The sequence below is a fragment of the Brassica rapa genome, chromosome A10, assembly GCF_000309985.2.
Source record: "Brassica rapa cultivar Chiifu-401-42 chromosome A10, CAAS_Brap_v3.01, whole genome shotgun sequence".
NCBI classification, from domain to species: Eukaryota; Viridiplantae; Streptophyta; class Magnoliopsida; order Brassicales; family Brassicaceae; genus Brassica; species Brassica rapa.
The window spans coordinates 12,648,101-12,666,374 of NC_024804.2; the positions used below are offsets into that span (position 1 = coordinate 12,648,101).

Consider the following 18,274-nt stretch of genomic DNA (forward strand, 5'->3'; position numbering starts at 1 on the left):
ATTATGCCATTACTGCATGATTTTTTCACGTGCTTTAGTTTACTTGTACCAGGGGCGGACCCACTTGAAGAGGTGTGGGGTCACCTGACACCACAAAAAACAAGATAAAAATATGTTTTGTATAGAAAAACATTAAAAAACATGTAGCATAGTTGGTAAAATAAGGTGCTTGACCCCACACAACCCGTGTTCGATACCCAGAAAAGACATCTTTATTTGTTTTTGACACCATACAAAATTACTCATGGGTCCGCCGCTGACTTGTACGATATAGCGAACTACTTTTCGATTGGTAAACCATTTTTCCACTACTCAAGCTCAAACATGCTTAACTCTAGAGTTTTTTTCAGAATATGTGACCGAAAAAGTAAGTGCACTTTGTGATATGTATAACCAAATTAATTATTTTAAACATTTCAACATATAACAAAAACTGAGATGTTACAATTCATCTTCTCTCACATAATGCAATGTCCTTGTTGCATCCCAAAATTGTTATCCCATGATTTTATCCTCGTTTGAATTTGACTTTGATACCACTTGTAAACTTCAGACGGCCACGACTAATAGGCCTTCTAAGCTCACTCACTCCGCATATAAACCTTGTTATGTACAATAGGCGGTGCGTTAATTCTCGAAAGATTTAAAAGTCTTGTTAATTGATCATATAATCACAATATAACCATATACGTGTTTTGATCTCACTCATATGATATCACAAATCACTACTCGATAAGTTGTTTATTTTTCCACTACTTCAACTCAAACACCCTTAATCCCATAGTTCTTTTGAGACGTGTGGCCAAAAAATTAAATAAATTTTTATATGATCAAATCAGTTCTTTTAAATCTTTACACCTATACTTTAAACGGGGATGTTACTTCTACATAAATTGCAATCCAGAAGTTATTACTAATTCGATTTCGGTGTTGTTTAACAGGCTTGTCAAAAGGCGAATCCATAAGCCCATCAATACAATACGATAGTAAACACATATACAATTATACACACGTATATATGTGGAAGAACATAATTGAGAGGCGTCTGTTGGGTCTCGGGCGAGAAGGAGACATTTCATCTTTAGCTTTCGTAAAACACGTGATGCTTTTCAGAATCCACCACTCTACGTGCCCTTTTAATTGTACCGCTCCTCAATCCTTAATTATCGATTAGTTTAATCTTTTTAGTTATGAACCTTTTAGGCTCTTCTTCCCCAATTCTTAACTCCAAGTGAATCTCAGGTTTAAAGTCCATTTGTTGTGTGTGAGATATTGTAGCCTTACAAAATAAGTAAGCTATTAAATTGTGACTAAATAAGCTATTAAATATAAAAGTTATTAAATAAACAAGCTATTACGACGATCGGTATCGATGTTTAGTGGCCACCACAACCACGTTTTCGAACAAGACTTAGCACTAAGCTCTGCTAATGTAAAAGTTTTAACAAAGTAATTGTATTCTATTAACGTCCGATGCACTTTTACAATGTTGTAGTAATCATTTTGTTCGGTGGTCCCTCCTAACATGATTATTCATCTCTACTCTTACTACTCGGCGTTCTCTCTTAGATAATTATCTCTATCTTAACTTATCTTATATCTAATCTATTTATCATTTAATTTATTATAACTCCAAAAAATAATACAGTCACTATTTGAACTCTCACTATTTATGGTTTTGTAATATTCTTTTTCACTTTAGTCAAAAAAATAAAATATTTTTCACTAAAACTACATTTACCTGATATCTTTTTTATTGCCGTAAAATGATGGCTAAGTTTAATAGAGCTGTATTATTTATATACTTTACGAACATAAATTTTATTAGCCATCGCCAAGGCTTATTGCCAGCTTCCACTTTGACTTGTGCATATTTCTTTATTCTCTTGTTCCTAAAATCTCATTAGGGGACTTGTGCAAATTTATAAGACTATAATCAATTTAGAAAAGAATAACAAACAGTTGCTGAAACTGATATCGTTTGGGTTTCACCTTTCACATGTTGTTTTTGCTTCCGGGTAAGAGCTGAAATGAAGATTGAACGACAACCTTTTATTCCTTTTTGTGATTACTCAGTCTTATTACTCGATACTAGAAATTAAAGTTCGTAACGTTTATACATATTCTATAATTTGTTTTTTGTCTAAAGCAAGTTAAGACAACAAAATACTTTGCCTAAAAATACAAATCGACAATGTAGAAGATGGCAAAAGTATCGATATATAGCTATAACACAGTCAAAGTTTGAGATGATCAGCTTTACACCCGCAAGTTTTTTTTTGTCAGCAACAGACATACTCAACTGAAATTCTACAAACCACTCATATCCCGCAAATTTTATATTTCAGAAAGTTTTATTGTTATTACCAAAATGTAGAAACATTAATCAGAACTAATGTAACTTGTATTGATCACAATTTAATACTCCTTCTATATTTGAATATTTGATATTTAGCTTTTTATATTTGAAATTAATGTTTTAGAGTATAGCTAATGTATCTATTGTAACGGCATAAAAAAACATATACAGAAATAGATGGATAAAATGATGTAATAAAAACACAGTAGTTTAACGTGGTTCATCAGTTTTATTACATCCCGAACATAAAATGATCTTATATTGTGCAAGTTTAGAGTTATATTGAATACAGTATATATAGTAGTATCTCGCATTTTAATTCTCTAGACTATACAGATTCATAGGTGACAACGATCAGATTTACAACTAGTTGATGCAATGTATTTGATGGGATTTAGTTGGTTTGATGTATTTGATGCAGTATTTATCGTCTAAATTTAATATCTAAATTTAAGATACATCAATATAATTTATTTTTTTAAATAAATCATAAACTAAAACGTAAAAATGTGAATGGTGAAACTTTATCAGTGGCAAAAAGAAATGTATCTATTTTGTTCTAATTACGGTGAAAATATTAAAATAACAATTATTCAAATACAGAGTAACGATGACACCTGATGGAAAACTTTCTGAATAAAGAGATACACTGCCATGTATCATTAACTCCTGATTATCTCTCAATATGTGTGTTCAAAGTTCAAACTACACATTTTGGGAAATGAAGAAGGCATTAAACAGAGAATACAAACTAATGAACTATAATTAGAATCTACTTTTTTTCCACCCAATATATAATTGGTAGCGTAAGATAGCTCCTCTTCTTGTTTTAACAAAACCAACAATACTCTCTCTCTCCAAAAAACTCCATTTCTCTGCAAATCCAAATCAACACAAACCCTAATTTAGTCCCCTTAAATTTCTTCAACTTCTCCGCCGTTTCGTCAATGTGGCGGCCGTGGCGCAAATCGTCGGTTAAGATTCACGACACCTACTCTCCCACCGCCACCGCCACCTCCACCGCCTCATCCTTCTCTTTCAAAGACATTCACCACCTCTGCACCGACGATTCGTCTTCCTTACCTTCTTCTCCCTCACCTAACCGCGTCTCCAGAGTTTTCCACCGAGTATGCGCGTCGAACTTGATCCTCCGATCCTGGCCAACTCGTCCGTCTAACCAGCTCCTCCGCGCAGATTCCGCACCTGTCAATCTACGCCGCAATCCCGAACCAGAACCGAAGCAATCCAAACAAGACGTCGTACGGATTTCTCTCCCTGGCGCGGAGAGCAGCATCGTCGTCTACTTCACCAGCCTCCGCGTGGTTCGTCCCACGTTCGAAGAATGCCGAGCCGTCACAGCGATCCTCCGCAGCTTCCCCGTGAGAATCGACGAGCGAGATCTCTCGATGGACGCGTCATTCGCGGCGGAGCTGGAGCGGATCTTCGACGGCGACAACAAGGATCTCCAGAGCAAGACGAAGCTGCCGCGCGTGTTTATCGGCGGTCGTTACGTCGGAGGAGCGGAGGAGGTGAAACAGCTTCACGAGATCGGAGAGCTGAAGAAGCTCGTGCAAGAGTTGCCGAGGATTGAGCCACGTGTGTGTGATATGTGCGGCGGTCACAGGTTCGTGCCGTGCAACGTCTGTCACGGTAGCCATAAGGTGCACACGGAGAAGCTAGGGTTCAGAACATGCTCGACTTGCAACGAGAACGGGCTCGTTAGGTGTTCATCTTGTTTGTTCGTTTCCGCATCTCACGCCTAACTCCTAGATTTTTTGTTCTTAAAAGTTTTTTTTTTTGTTCTAATTCTTCTACTCGATAACTGGAATAATTAAAAATATACTACTATATGTTTTTATTATATTTCAGAAGTTTCCGATCTGTAAAATTCGAAATGGAAAGAGAAGATGCAGCATCAGCTTGTGAGATGATGAGATTTGTCAAAAGAAAAATGAAATCATTAGATCAGTATCAGTGTGATGTGAACGTGATTAGCAGCTAATTATTTTATTTATCTATCTTAAATATGATTATTTGCTGTCAAAGAGTAATGCAATTCTTGTTATCTTTGAAATTGTATGATTAGTTTGTTCGTTTAGTAGTCATTGCGTTATTTGCGTCCGCTTCATTATTTCTACGGACTGGAACGTGTGCAAATTTCAGTTTTATGAAAACATATAAAATAATTTTGCAAAGGCCTTAATTCTTTTTTTATTTAAAATTTTGCATAAAAGGTTTTGGAGAAAGTGTAAATGTTCTTTTTACACATGCTTAGAAACAGCAACGGAAAGGTTATTGCGACCTGCTATTCGTATTTTTGTTTGCGTACAGTTGGTTACATTGACTAAATGTTCATGTGGAGGGCCATTATGATACGGATCTCTCAACTTAAAATTAATCGGTGGTAAATAGATTGATCCAAATTACTTATAAATTGGTGGTAAGTAGATTGATCCAAATCACTTATATACGTATTTTTTTTATTTTTGATATGGGATGATTTAAATATTGTTCGGACCAAATTAATGAAATAGAATATGGAACATATTTCTGATACCATGCTAAATTTTATGGGTTTTTTAAACTTAAATCAAGTTGACAGTAAGTGAAATGACTCAATTTTTTTATATATTATTCAAATTCCTTATATATTTCAAATGTGAGATTTTTCCAAACATATTAACAATTTTAAATTCTACAATCTGTGATTAGTTGCAAGATGCTGCAATTGATAAACTACAAACATGTAATCTTAGGTTATGGTCGCATGTCACCATCACTTCCAAACGAACAAGGCCCTACTAAAATATGGTTAGGAAGAAAAGAATGGCTCAAATTGGTGGATTGTTATTCTAGCACGAAAAAAAAAACAGATGCTTACTGCAAAAAAAGAAATAGCAAAAAAATAATAATAAACCTTGCAAATGTAGCAAAGATAAAATCACTATAGATGAAAACACATTTCTGGCCTCGGACATTCATTCGGAGTTTTTTTTTCCGATTATGACGTCTAGTTCCGTTTATTACAGTAACGATTCATACATGAATGATTGATTGTCTATATGAATGTGTTAACATGCAAAAGAGTACTATCGGTTATATTTTATTAAAAAAATATTGCATTTGTAGTTTATTAATGTAAAACAATTGTCCAAAGTGGTAGACTATCTGTCTAACAAGCATCTTGATACGGTCAAACAAAAATAAATGTAACTAGATTTTGACCCGCGCACCTGTGCGGATGTTATTAATTTGCAATGTCAATTTTGTTTTAGCAATTTTCTTGATATAGTTGTATATATGTAACCATGTTAATTAGGGATGGGGTTTTCGGTTTAATTCTGAATTCGGCTTGGTTTATTTGGGTCTAGGAAAACTTTAACCAAAATCAATCCAAATTAGTTTAGTTTGGTTTGTGCTTATTTAGTTCATTTGTGTTGATTTTTTTAGTTTTTTCTAGTCCAATTACAAAAATATAAACAAATCATCATTTGACACAAAATCTTTTTTTTTTCATTTTTAAACATAAAGCCAAACATCACAATAAACATGTAGAAAATGTAATCTAATAGTTTTATGTTGTTATCATTAAACCTAAGATTAATATCATAGGTAATTTTTCAATTGTGATATTAATATAAGAGATTCATATTCTTTTATTTTATTTTTAGTTACGTTTTTCTGTTACTTTTGAAGTAAAATATAAATTATATTTAATTTTTTAGGTTAAATGATTAAATATATAAAATCTTAATATTATTAGTATATTTAATTAATCTAATTTAAAAATACTTCAGTTTTTTGGTTCAATTTAAAACCGAACCATTTGGATTGATAAAATCTCCAACGAAATGATTTAGATATATACTTTATAAGTTTGGTTTGGATCGGTTTGGGTTCGGATGGGTCGGTTTGGCTTGGTTCGGTTCGGATTTTTTGCCCATCCTATTGTTAATTAATACTTAGTAGTGTATTTTTTCATCACTTAATAATGTATTCTATGGTGATAAAAAAACAAAGTTATAGAGATTAACATAAGTTATTCTTGTTAGATATATATCTTGTGTTGACAAAAAAAATATATCTTGCAAATGGATAATATACATTATAGGAATATAATAAAAAATTACAACGGCAAGTATCTTTATTATTGTTATTAATATCATAGCTTAAATTTATGGGTTAGTTATGTTAAGTTAGTAAGATGTTCAATAATTTTAGGAATATTTACTTGATTTCTTAACAACTAATTAGTAAAAAAAGAATATGCAACGATGATAGCAAAATCATATTTGTTTAGAGTTTTATCACTATCGAGATAGAATGTCGGATCATGAAACTAATATTTGCATTGGATATGAGTCTTTTGCGTCAGCCGATATGTAATACTTATGACTCTTAACGTTTAGTTCCTAACATGCTTCTTCTATCTCTGATCTACATAACGAGCATACCAGTTACATACTGTGGATTTTAGCCAAAAAGAAGGCTCTGATAGAAAAGGGTCAAGATCACACTAGTAGCCATACTTAAAATATCCCGCAGTACAAGTCATACCGCAAAACCCTCAACTTGATTAGCCACCGCAACGAGATTTAACAAGAAGAGACTGTTAGATCCAGTAAAAGGAAACCTACATACATTCACGACATAGACCAATTAGAGGTAAAGGACATAACCATACAAGTCAACAGGTTTCATGATTGGAGTAATAAGCAATTTATTTTAATTAAAAAAGGTTGAAAGAGTAGCAACCGTTGATTAGTCTTCCTTTGTCCTGAGAGACGACTTCAATCTTTAACTGCTCCTCTTGTTCCTTTTTCTTTCAGGAAGAAAGGGCACAGAAGCTATGGAATCTCCTATGAGATTCAATCTCCGAACAGCATTCTCCATCATCTTCCTCACCTTTCTTCCTCTGAATCTCAAAAGCCAAGGTAACTTTCTTCCATCCTCATCTCTGTCTCTCTCTACAATCTTTTGTATTATGACAGTTAATTTCCTTAAGAAACTGCAGAAGTCTTTGATCCTTCTCAAGATCACTCACTGATCCAATCCGAAGCTTCTTGGAACCGTCGCAGCTTGGTAGAGACACCACCTCTTCCGGGCAAAGGTCCTGCTGTGGGTGCCTCCCCTCCATCTCCTGATCAAGCATTTGAAGGCTCCACAAAACCACCTCCAGCACCAGAAACTCAAACACCACCAGGAGGAGATGGAACCCCAAGCCCTCCTCCTAGTAGTGTCAGGACAGCACAAACCCCAAACCCACCTTCTGAACCTCCTCCACAACTTTTGTCTCCACCTCCAAGAACTAAAAAGACTCATAATATTTCTATGATCGTGGGCATAGTCGTTGGCGTGTTCACAGTCTCAGTGGCATTAATCATCTTCTTTCTTATCCACACCCGAAAAATTCCAATCAAGCCTTGGACCAACAGTGGCCAGCTTCAAAATGCTCTTATCACAGGCAACCACACGCTCTTTAGTCTTCACTCTCTATCCATCTTCTCTTCTCTGATGCTATAGTTTTGCACTGTGGCAGATGTTCCGAGGATGCAGCTATCAGAGCTACGAGCAGCATGTGAAGACTTCAGTAACATCATTGGCTCTTTCTCAGACGGTACCATCTATAAAGGGACTTTATCCACTGGTGCTGAAATTGCTGTTGTCTCCATCGCGGCTGGTTCTCGTGCAAACTGGTCTACTGATATGGAAACACAGTTGCTACAAAAGGTAACAGAACCTGGTTTGTGCTTTGTTTTCAACAGAAAATGATTCTTCTTCTGTCTGTGCAGATTCGTAAGTTATCAAAAGTAGATCACAAGAATTTTCTGAATGTGATTGGGTACTGCCATGAGAACGAGCCCTTCCACAGAATGCTTGTTTTCGAATACGCTCCTAATGGAACCCTCTCAGAGCATCTTCACTGTAAGTACTCCATCATCATCAAGAAACTCTTTTTATTAACTTAACACAATCTGATCTATAAACTGTTGAACTGATCTTTTTCATGAAAGCTCAACATACGGAGCACTTGGACTGGCCTACAAGACTCAGAATCTTCATGGGAATAGCTTACTGTCTAGAGCACATGCACAACCTCAACCCACCCATCTTGCACACCAATCTGGACTCCTCTTGTATCTACTTAACCGAAGACAACGCCGCCAAAGTCTCAGACTTTTCAGTCCTCAACTTCATCTCACCCTCCAAGGAATCCTCCTCGAGCAAGAACCTTTTAGAACACTCAACGCTTGACCCACAAACCAACGTCTTAAACTTTGGCGCCCTTGTGTTTGAAATCATCACCGGGAGGCTCCCAGACCCTGATTCTTTGTTTCTTGAACCCAAGCCCGCGAGAGATCTTGTAGACCCGACGCTGAAAACGTTTCAGGAGGATGTTGCTGAGAGGTTGTTGGGAGTGGTTAGGCAGTGTATGAATCCCTACTCAGCTCAACGGCCAACGATGAGAAAGGTTGTGGTGAAGTTGAGAGAGATCATTGGAATAGAAGCCGATGCAGCACTGCCAAGGCTATCTCCACGGTGGTGGAGTGAGATGGAGATCATAACCACAGATGGAAACTAAAGAGAAAGGAGCCTGCCGTTTAGGTGTGCCCTCTAGATACCCAAATGTCACTGTGAAAAGATAATATTTTGGTCTGCATCAAAAGACTAAATACTGTATATATATATATAGACACGAAAAATTGCATATGCATAGAAACATATGGTATGATCAATAATGGCAGTTACTTTACACTAGGCCTGCTGTTTTTAAACGAACCAACCAAAATTTCGGTTAGTTCAGTTCAGCAGGTTTATAGAAAAAACTTTGGTTTTTGGTTCGGTAATCGATTAGTTCGGTATTTCAAAAAAAAAACGTTAACAAATTTCGAACCGAACTAACTGAATTAACAAAAGAATTAACCAAACAAACCCAAATTACCCGAATTTTACCGAATTTAACCAAATGTTTAACCGAAATATAATCCAAACCAAAACCTCGGTTAGTTTTGGTAAAATTTAAAAAAACCGAACTACCCAAACCGAACCTATCTACCGGAACCCGCAGGCTTACTTTATAGCATTAACGTATAAATTAGAAATTAAAAAGAGTAAACTATTTCGGTGTGGTTGATTACCTTAGAACTAATCTAAGCCAGCAATGGTGTTGTCAATGGATGAAGCTTGATCCTTGGATCTGCTGTAGAGATGAAGCGTCTCCGTGTGGTTAGGGTCCAAACAGAGAGCAGCTTCGCAGTCTTGCGCAGCCAATGAAAGCTTCCCTGTAGCCTCGTGGAACGCTGCTCTGAGATGCAGCGTTTGCAGTTCCGGTCTGAAAGCTATAGCCTTTGACAGCTCTTCCACTGCTTCTGTCTCTCTCTGATCATCCATCAGTACTGCAACACAGACAAATCGCTTCTTTTAACTACTAGAATTTAACAGATTGTATAAGATTTTAAACAGGCAAAGAGAAGAGTTTAGTTTACCAGCAGCTCGGTATCTGTAAGGATAGGTTCTCAGAGGGTCAAGTGTTGTGGCCATGTCGAGATCCTCTTTGGCTTTTTCACGTTCGCAGTACTCAGACCGCTTCTCGTAAGCTGCTGCTTTGCTAAACGCCTTGTTAATCAGCTTTGTCATCTCCTCGCACGCTTCTTTACGTTGATTTTTCAGGAAGTAAACTCTTGCTAGGCCTTGATGTGCACGAGTGTGTTTGATCTCTAGAGCGTTCTTGTATGCAGTTTCAGCTTGATCTAGCATCGAACAGTCGATGTAAATGCTCCCAAGATTGTTCAGAGCCTGAAGAAACATAACAAAAAGAACAATGAGAAAACAGTGAGATTAATGCTTGAATGGTAACGAACAAATCCGCATCACTGTTAATATTAACAAAAATCTTTATATGTTTTTGTTATTATTAGAACCGCACTGCACTTGTTTCCATGTTACCATTCGGAGCTTAAGATATATTAAAAAGAGATAAATAAAAAATGCCAACCTGTCCTTTGCGTAGCCCATCCGAAGGACACTTGAGAGCTTCCTCTAGAACCTGAGCAACACAAGAGCTCTCGTCCGGGTCGAGATTCTTCTCAGCTAGAACATAGGCTTTGAGGAAAAATGCTTCAAAGGAGCGTTGAATGGAGATTGCCTTCTCAGCTTTAGTAAGAGCTTCGTCCACATAACTCATGTCGTATAAAAGCCAACCTTCGTAAACCAACCTCTCCGCCTCAGAAGCAGCCAAGTTCCATGCCATTCTCAAGCACCTCATCGCAGCTCCTTGACAATTCAATCTGTCAAAGATCACAACACAAAGCAGTTTTTCTCAACACCTGAAAAGCTCATAATCACAGTTAGGCCTGGGCGTTTTTACCCAAACCGAAACTTCAAGCTTAACCTGAACCAAAACCCCATCTGAACTGTGATACAAAAATATCCTAACCGAACTTAAGAGCTTTGTATTTCCGGTTTCGGTACAACCCAAACCGAATCAAAATCTGATCCGAAAATAGTTAAATATGTTAACCTTTTTATATACATTAAGGTAATTTAGATATTTTAAAGATTTTTTATAGTTTTTACTTGTTATTTTGAATGTTTTTAGTTAGTTTAGGCCGATTTCAGACATTGGTTATAATCTGATTCAAACCGAACCCAGAAAGAACCAAACCCGATCTAAAAACTAGTAAAACCCGAATGAGATTCATGAACATAGTACGGAAAATTCAAAAATCCTAATCAACCGAACTGAATCCAACGGCGCCGAACGCCCAAGCCTAAGCACAGTTTGCCTGAGAAAAGAAAAAGAATTTCTTACCTTAAGAGAAGAAGAGATTGTCTAAACCTCAGAAAGTTTTTGCTGGGATCATTCTGAAGCATCTGATGTACAACACCCAACGAACCAACATCATCCACAGCTGACCATCTATCGTAAAGCTTCACCCAACAATCTACTTCACTACACTGCGCGGTCAAAGCCTCTACCAAATCACCTCTCATCCTCCCACCAAACACAACATACTTGGGCTCCAAAGTCAGCACTGCTCTTATATCTCTCAAACAACTCTCTTTGTCACCAACGGCTAAAAACAGCCACGCCCTCAGCTCGAGACAGTCTGGAGTAAGCTTGAACTGAATCAATCTATCAACCTCCTCGAACGCTTCTTTAACCTGCTTCCGTTCGAACTTCATCACAGCCCTATACTTGTAAGGAAATGTCAGCGTAGGGTCAAGCTCAGTGGCGGTTGCTAGATCTTTAAGCTTCTCATCGTCGCCGGCGTTGTAGAGAGACCTCTCCTGGTACATCCATCCACGTGGCTTGTGTTTAGAGATGAGGTAGTTCATGAGCTTGAACGCTGAGTGACTCTTCCCTTGTTTATACTCAGTTCTTGACACCCCAGCTAACGAGTAGACATGCCCTAAGCTTGAAGCTAATCTGAAATGAAACTGAGCTGCTTTGTAATCCTTCCTCTCGAACAGAACACACCCCATCTGATGCAAGGCCACAGCCTTCTGCCAGTTCGCGAGAGCAAACTCACGAGTTCTCTCCAGCAACACCAGCATAGCCTCTGCCGAGAGCTTCTCCTCCATCCCTACTTGGCTGAGGAAGTAGTACAACATGAACAAACACTCCGAACCGAGGAAACTTAACCCTTCTTTCGCCTCGGAGCTGCAGAAGAGTCTCATCACTTTGGAGCTGTGGAGAGACTGAGGAAGCTCCCTCAGAAACACCTGCAAGCAAGCTGATAAAAGAAGCTCCGCGCGCTCCTCCAGCGCGTAGTCTACAAAGGTTAACGCTTTGTCAAGGTCAGTGATAGATGAAGCCAAACGAGACTCGCAAGCAGACTTGAGGTCGTCGCAGCAGAACTTGGTGGCTAGTCCAAGAAGCTCAAAGACCGTTTCAACACGGAACAAATCAACTCTTTTGAGCCTACTGTATATGTTCAACGCTACCATTGCTTCAACTGAGATGCCATTCTCCGAGAAATCGATCTCAGAAGCTCTTGACTCCACGAAAGAACCATACAGCATAGCCTCAAAGGGCCGTGAAAGGGATGCTATTCGCGACCTAACACACTTAGCCTTCTCTAAACCCACACAGAAGGAGAAATCACTCTCCTCGTCTAGACCTGAAAACTCATCTGCTCTAGAGACTTTAATCTCCTCTTCCTCACAACATTTACAATGCTCGTTGACTAGATTCAAATCACAACCACGACTCAAACTACTCTTGGGACATTCAATAGCAAACCCGTTACAATCCATAGACTCAACTCCCACAAGCTCGTGCTCCCTCCTCTCGAATCTCAACCAAGCGGATAAAACAACCTTACAAGGGACATCCACAGCGTGCCTCCTGGCGTTGAGCAAGCACCTGCGGAGGAGCTTGGCGTCGCCGAGGCTGCGGAGGACAGTGTACTGCTCGAGGTAGAGCATGGAGGTCTCTGACTCGGAGCTAGACTCGATTCTTCTGTAGAGATTCGATAAGGACTCGACCAGGTCGATGGGTTTGAGGTACGAGTCCAGAGGAGGCTCGAGGAGGTCCGTGGTGGGGAAGCCGTGAGGGAGAAGCGAGCGAGAGAAGGATTTGGAGGTTGGTTTGGGGTGGCGTAGGAAGTTCATCCGAGGGCTGCTGCTGCTGCCATTGGTGCTTGTGGAAGGAGAGTCTTGTGATGAAGTGAAGGCGTGGATTTGAGTGCTCTTGAACCTCTCGAATAGCTTTAGATTCCGCATTCTTGAAATCGGAAGAGGGACAAAACACTAGACGCTGCTCTGCACACGATGAGGAGTGTGATTCGTTTAAAAAGAAAAAGGTGAAGACTTTATTGGAGAAAAAAAGAGAAATGGCATCGATTCTTTAAAAAAGACAGAACAGGTTGCGAACTTCACTGACTAGTTTGGTAGTGGTTCCTAATGGGTGCGCTACGAACCAGACCACTTACCTTTTATATAATGATCATTACAAAAATAATAATTAAACACTAAAGTTTAAAGAGATTGTATAAATCTCATAATAAGATGATGGTTGGTTTGTTTTAGTTATTGATTAAAATAAGCCTCTCTTGAATATTCAACGCTATGGTTCATCATGTGATGCCAAATTTGGTTGGTTAGCTAGTTATGTGGTCCTTATCGGTTATCTTCTATATTCGTATAATATCAATTCAACCCAGTTTGAATAATCAACGAGATGATTGGTTAGGTTAGATTAGTTGTGGTTTTAAATGGCAAGCAGATAAAGTGGTCTTGGTCTCTTGATGATGTACTTAACCCACACATAACACGATCTAGAAAAAGTAAATTTAAAAAAAAAAAAAATTTATATATATATATATCCTTACTTGATCAGTGCTGCTAATCATTTGTTAATATGGTTTTTACTCAGTAAAGCGAGTGTGTTTGTTTGTGTTTAGAAAATAAAATTACTTTTTCATAAATACTTTCTGAAGTTTTATAGTTTTAGCTTTGTTAGTTACACTTTTAGTCTCTAACATGGATTTGGACCAACAAATCCCATCAACCAATTATAAAACATTAAAACTAAAATAAAGTAGGAAAAACTACACAACCAATTGTCCAATTCTGATGTTATTTGCTCGCACACCTGGAAAACACATGCAAGTGTACTTTCAAAAGATAATACATGAATAGCAAAATAATTGAAGGATCTTTTTTCTTGTCAACAGCTAAATAATTGAGGATTAGTTTGGCATTATTTGAGAAATATTAATAAAAACTGGTATCAGCCACACACATATAATATATTTAGATAAAAATAATATATAGTTTTATTAGAATAGTTGTAAAAAATGAATAATGAACAAGGCAAGACAAGTAGAGTTGTGTGGTCATGTGTCTCGGCAACCCATGTGAGGGGAATCTGAATCACTTTTCTATGCTTTTTCAAAATTATATGCGTATTTGAAAGGATGATAACGAATCGTGTCATAGCTGAATTATTAATTCTGATTTTTTTTTCTCTAACAAAAGATCCTGAAAAATGATTTGATGAAAAAGGATTCATGAAGGTTTGATTTTTCCGACTCTGTCTAAAAAACAGGCTCACTTATTTAGCAAATATAAAGCCCAAAATAGGCTCATCATAACACATTTGTGGTGGTCAGTCAGACAAGCAGGTATATAAACTCGATGAAGCAAAAAGACTAATGTTCTTTTTCCGCACAGACATTCTCACGCGATTTGTTACTTTAAGCCGGACCGGAATCATAATGGTCTAATAAAACAGAGCCCACTATTACATGGGCTTAAGGAAAGCTGACTGGTTTACAAAAGAAAAAAATACGATTTTACGAAGGAAGATGAGATTTTTTATTCACCAGGAGAAGATACCTCAGGTTAACTGAATTACCATTTTGTTTTCTTCCCAAAAAAAAAAACAACACAGTGAAAAACGTTAGATTTGACCACATACACTGTTTGAACATATGGAAGAAAGAAAATAAACATCCAACCAACAACTAGCAAAGTAACAGTACCAATATGATGTCAAAAAGAAAAAATCTAAAGCAATAATTAAAAAAAAAAATTGTTTGATGAAAAGTTGTTTTGTCGTTGGGGATATTTAGCGGATTAAAAATGGCTGCTACTAAGAGCATCTCCTCCCTTCTCCTCGTCGACTCTTCTTCTTGCTTCTTCTCTCCGATTCCACGATTCTTAACTCTTCCAATCTCGCCTACAACTACTCTTAGATCAACAACCTCCACGCTACTCCGCAGGTCTCCTTCTCGTAGGAGTCTAACGTCTTCACTCGCCGTCATGTTTCCGGACAATTCGGTACTATCGGATGTCTGCGCGTCCGGGATCACCAGCGTCGTGGCGGTCTCTTGCCTCGGTTTCTGGGGAGAGATTGGCAAGCGCGGGATCTTTGATCAGGTAATTCAATTCATATACGTACATTTATACGGAGAATACAGTCTTTGATTTCATTTGAATATCTGAATAAGCTTTTGGGATTTTGCTACTGTTACTGGTAGAAAGCCTGAGTAGCTTTCTTTGGTGCTTTATCGAGTAATGGCATTTAATGGCCAGAACAATTATAATGTGAAAAACTTGCAGTGAAAGAGAAAAGGAAACTTACCCCAAATCTGGTAACTCAAGTGTGAAAAAAGTTCTCTGCTGCTCAGAAACCTAATTGAGGTTTTATATTTTTTTGAAACCCGTGCGTATATATAATCATGAGACTATATGATCATCTTAGGCTTCGAATGGTGACTGCTGTTTGAGCGGTGCGGGACAAGCAGTTCAACTGCGGTACAGTTTTAACAGTTATAAAAACGTATACATATGTGTAGAGATTTTTGTTACTGTTAACTGCGGTGCGGGGCGGGGCAGAATTAAACATTCGAAGCCTTAACTTGAAAATGTAAACAATATACATGACTTTTCTATAAGTTTAATTGCTTAATGAGCTTGTATGGTTTTGGCTACTGAGCCATATTTTATCTGACAGAATTTTCATGATGTGGAATTGGTTTTAGCTAGCATATGTGACTACTAACCTGCGTAAAATCATTGGTGTTTTCTTTGTTTTTTTCAGAAACTTATCAGGAAGCTTGTGCACATTAATATTGGTCTTGTTTTTATGCTTTGCTGGCCACTCTTCAGGTACTATTATTATTATTGATTTAAAGGATCTATTTTGACTAACCATCTTGGCACTATGTAACATCAGGAGAATCTAACATCAGTAACAATTATTTCAGTTCTGGACGCCAAGGAGCGCTTTTGGCTTCTCTTGTACCTGGACTCAATATAGTAAGGATGCTGCTCCTTGGTCTTGGAGTCTACCAAGACGAAGGTACTATCAAGTCTATGAGCAGACACGGTGATCGCAGGTATAGCTCTATTTTCTTCGAAAATACCTCTCGCATACTTAAGAGTATTAGTCTTTCTCTTAGTCATCTTGGTTCTGTGTGTAATATCATCACTCGTTGTCACTTCACAAAGTGTCTGTAGTTGCTTTCTTCTTCATCAGGGAACTACTTAAGGGACCACTTTATTATGCACTCTCAATCACATCCGCCTGTTTCTTCTACTGGAAAACGTCCCCTATCTCTATCGCAGTGATATGCAACCTCTGCGCAGGAGATGGTACGTTCAGTTTAGCTTTGGTTTGATACAATAACATTAGCAACTTTTGTATTGCATAATGAAACTTATACACCCATTTTTGCTCTCACATCATGTTAAAAAGGTATGGCTGACATTGTTGGGAGGCGGTTTGGAACAGAGAAGCTCCCTTACAACAGAAACAAATCATTAGCTGGTAGCATTGGGATGGCAATCGCAGGGTTCTTAGCATCTGTTGGTTATATGTACTACTTTGCTTCATTTGGTTATATGGAGAGTATCGGGTGGGATATGATTCTTCGGTTCCTTATCATCTCTGTAGCATCGGCTCTTGTGGAATCACTCCCGATAAGCACCGACATAGATGACAATCTCACCATCCCCTTAACCTCTGCCTTGGTCGGTACTCTACTCTTCTAATACAGAGTCCTCGAGCTTGATTACCTCTATGTAAAAAAATTACATCCTTAGTTGCCATGTATTTGTTAGTGAAAAGACATCATATTGTTGTTGGATACAATGTTGTAATGTAGTGAAGAGATATAGTGACTACTAACATACGCTTCTACAAATTTTTGTTACTAGAAGCTCAATACAAGCTTTTGTTATTTCGAAATCGATTGTATGCTTACTACTACAACAGGAACTGGTGATGGCTTAACTCTTCCGCTCCATGAAGCGTCTTCTTCAGACAGGTCGGAGTGGTGAGTGTAACGGCGCTTCAGACAAGGAAGCAACACGAGGAACAAGAGGAAAACAGCAAAGCTTACCACAAGAACCATCATCAAGATCTCACCATGCATCGCGTAGTGTTTGTCTCTTGTGAAGGGGACTCGCTCTCCGTCCTCAGGGCTCAAGGCCTCCACCGTGGAAGCTACCATGACAGGTAATCTCCAAAGTATTCTCAGCTCCTTTTGCTCTCGTAGTCTTTGAAACCTTTCGTGTATGTATGGGAGTTTCTTGTTCCTCTCTGAGATAGATATTAGACTTGAGAGAATATTATTAATCAAAATGTCACCACAGAAGAAGATAAAAAGTTTAAATATAATATTCTTGAAGATAATTAGTAGATGGATTTTTGTATCAAGATTTGGTGTAGAAAGTGACGTTCGTGATTGGCGCTACGTCGTTTTACATTGAAAATCCTTGTCGTCTGGCTCCTATCACTATGCTCAGTGACCTTCCAGGAAACTTCCTCAAGAGAAACTCCCGTGTCTTACATTCTTTGCTTCTTGCTTCTTGCTTCTTGCTTCTTCTACCATTCTCCAAGTAAAAACAAAATTTAGTTACTATTTTATTTGGTCTATTGAATTTACTATTGTTTTCAAGCAATGTCCAAAAAGAAAACGTTGTATACATGTCTCTGTTGATTGAATGATTCTAGCATTCGGGTATCCGTTAGGATTTAGGTTAGGTGTTTCGGATTTTGGTTCTAACTTTTAACACATTTTAGATTTTATTCTAGTAAATTTATAAGTACGGGCCAGGTTCGGATATAATACATCGGTTTCAACTCTAATTTGTATCATATCTTAAAATTCATAAAGTAATCATATATCGCTCGAATTCAGGTTATATCGGATCGGTTAGGATAACCCGAAATAAAATCTAAAATTTAAAAGCAAAATATAAGAAATATATATTGATTAATATAGAATTGGATATTTAAGGTATTTATTTAAATTTTAAATACTTATTTTTTAGATATTATATCAAAATAAATATGAAACTCAATATTTGAAATATATATTTATGTTTCAAATATTTCTATTGTATACTAATTTGGATATTTGGATAGGTTTCTTCGGAATTTACTGCGGTTTTTTCGGG

General features: G+C 37.6%; 4 protein-coding genes and 1 pseudogene across 5 annotated transcripts; 3 read left to right on the plus strand and 2 right to left on the minus strand.

Annotated features, from left to right (window-relative positions):
- The first annotated feature begins 227 nt into the window (after positions 1-227).
- LOC117128915 lies at positions 228-5,008 on the plus strand (annotated as a pseudogene).
- Positions 5,009-6,841: 1,833 nt separating this feature from the next.
- On the plus strand, positions 6,842-9,118 carry LOC103845284 (probable inactive receptor-like protein kinase At3g56050). Of its 2 annotated transcripts, none has more exons than XM_033281811.1 (5): positions 6,842-7,293; positions 7,365-7,823; positions 7,899-8,089; positions 8,152-8,284; positions 8,374-9,118. In XM_033281811.1, the coding sequence occupies exons 1-5, from the start codon at positions 7,209-7,211 to the stop codon at positions 8,940-8,942; spliced, it is 1,437 nt and encodes a 478-aa protein (XP_033137702.1). In that variant the 5' UTR covers positions 6,842-7,208; the 3' UTR covers positions 8,943-9,118. The 2 variants fall into 2 exon arrangements, with proteins under 2 accessions (XP_033137702.1, XP_009120368.1); XM_009122120.3 differs by having other exon boundaries at positions 6,853-7,293; positions 7,374-7,823.
- LOC103845283 (ETO1-like protein 2) lies at positions 8,755-13,310 on the minus strand. The gene is made up of 5 exons (XM_009122118.3): positions 11,172-13,310; positions 10,356-10,647; positions 9,847-10,156; positions 9,499-9,756; positions 8,755-8,992 (listed from the first exon to the last, which is right to left on the minus strand). Exons 1-4 carry the CDS (start codon positions 13,085-13,087, stop codon positions 9,506-9,508), a joined length of 2,769 nt encoding a protein of 922 aa, XP_009120366.2. The 5' UTR covers positions 13,088-13,310; the 3' UTR covers positions 8,755-8,992; positions 9,499-9,505.
- A 1,412-nt stretch (positions 13,311-14,722) lies between these two features.
- On the plus strand, positions 14,723-17,016 carry LOC103845287 (farnesol kinase, chloroplastic). The gene is made up of 5 exons (XM_009122122.3): positions 14,723-15,247; positions 15,912-15,979; positions 16,078-16,209; positions 16,350-16,465; positions 16,569-17,016. Exons 1-5 carry the CDS (start codon positions 14,951-14,953, stop codon positions 16,862-16,864), a joined length of 909 nt encoding a protein of 302 aa, XP_009120370.1. The 5' UTR covers positions 14,723-14,950; the 3' UTR covers positions 16,865-17,016.
- LOC103845286 lies at positions 16,912-18,205 on the minus strand. Its single transcript, XM_009122121.3, has one exon. The coding sequence runs from the start codon at positions 17,323-17,325 to the stop codon at positions 17,050-17,052; it is 276 nt and encodes a 91-aa protein (XP_009120369.1). The 5' UTR covers positions 17,326-18,205; the 3' UTR covers positions 16,912-17,049.
- Positions 18,206-18,274: the final 69 nt, after the last annotated feature.

Coding starts and splice junctions, on each gene's coding strand:
- LOC103845284 (XM_033281811.1), top strand. CDS start 7,209: ATGGAATCTCCTATGAGATTCAATCTCCGAACAGCATTCTCCATCATC. Junction 7,294..7,364: donor TCTGAATCTCAAAAGCCAAG/GTAACTTTCTTC, acceptor AATTTCCTTAAG/AAACTGCAGAAGTCTTTGAT. Junction 8,285..8,373: donor CCTCTCAGAGCATCTTCACT/GTAAGTACTCCA, acceptor TTTTCATGAAAG/CTCAACATACGGAGCACTTG.
- LOC103845283 (XM_009122118.3), bottom strand. CDS start 13,087: ATGCGGAATCTAAAGCTATTCGAGAGGTTCAAGAGCACTCAAATCCAC. Junction 10,157..10,355: donor ATGGGCTACGCAAAGGACAG/GTTGGCATTTTT, acceptor ATGTTTCTTCAG/GCTCTGAACAATCTTGGGAG. Junction 9,757..9,846: donor TTACAGATACCGAGCTGCTG/GTAAACTAAACT, acceptor TCTGTGTTGCAG/TACTGATGGATGATCAGAGA.
- LOC103845287 (XM_009122122.3), top strand. CDS start 14,951: ATGGCTGCTACTAAGAGCATCTCCTCCCTTCTCCTCGTCGACTCTTCT. Junction 15,980..16,077: donor CTTTGCTGGCCACTCTTCAG/GTACTATTATTA, acceptor CAATTATTTCAG/TTCTGGACGCCAAGGAGCGC. Junction 16,466..16,568: donor CAACCTCTGCGCAGGAGATG/GTACGTTCAGTT, acceptor CATGTTAAAAAG/GTATGGCTGACATTGTTGGG.
- LOC103845286 (XM_009122121.3), bottom strand. CDS start 17,325: ATGGTAGCTTCCACGGTGGAGGCCTTGAGCCCTGAGGACGGAGAGCGA.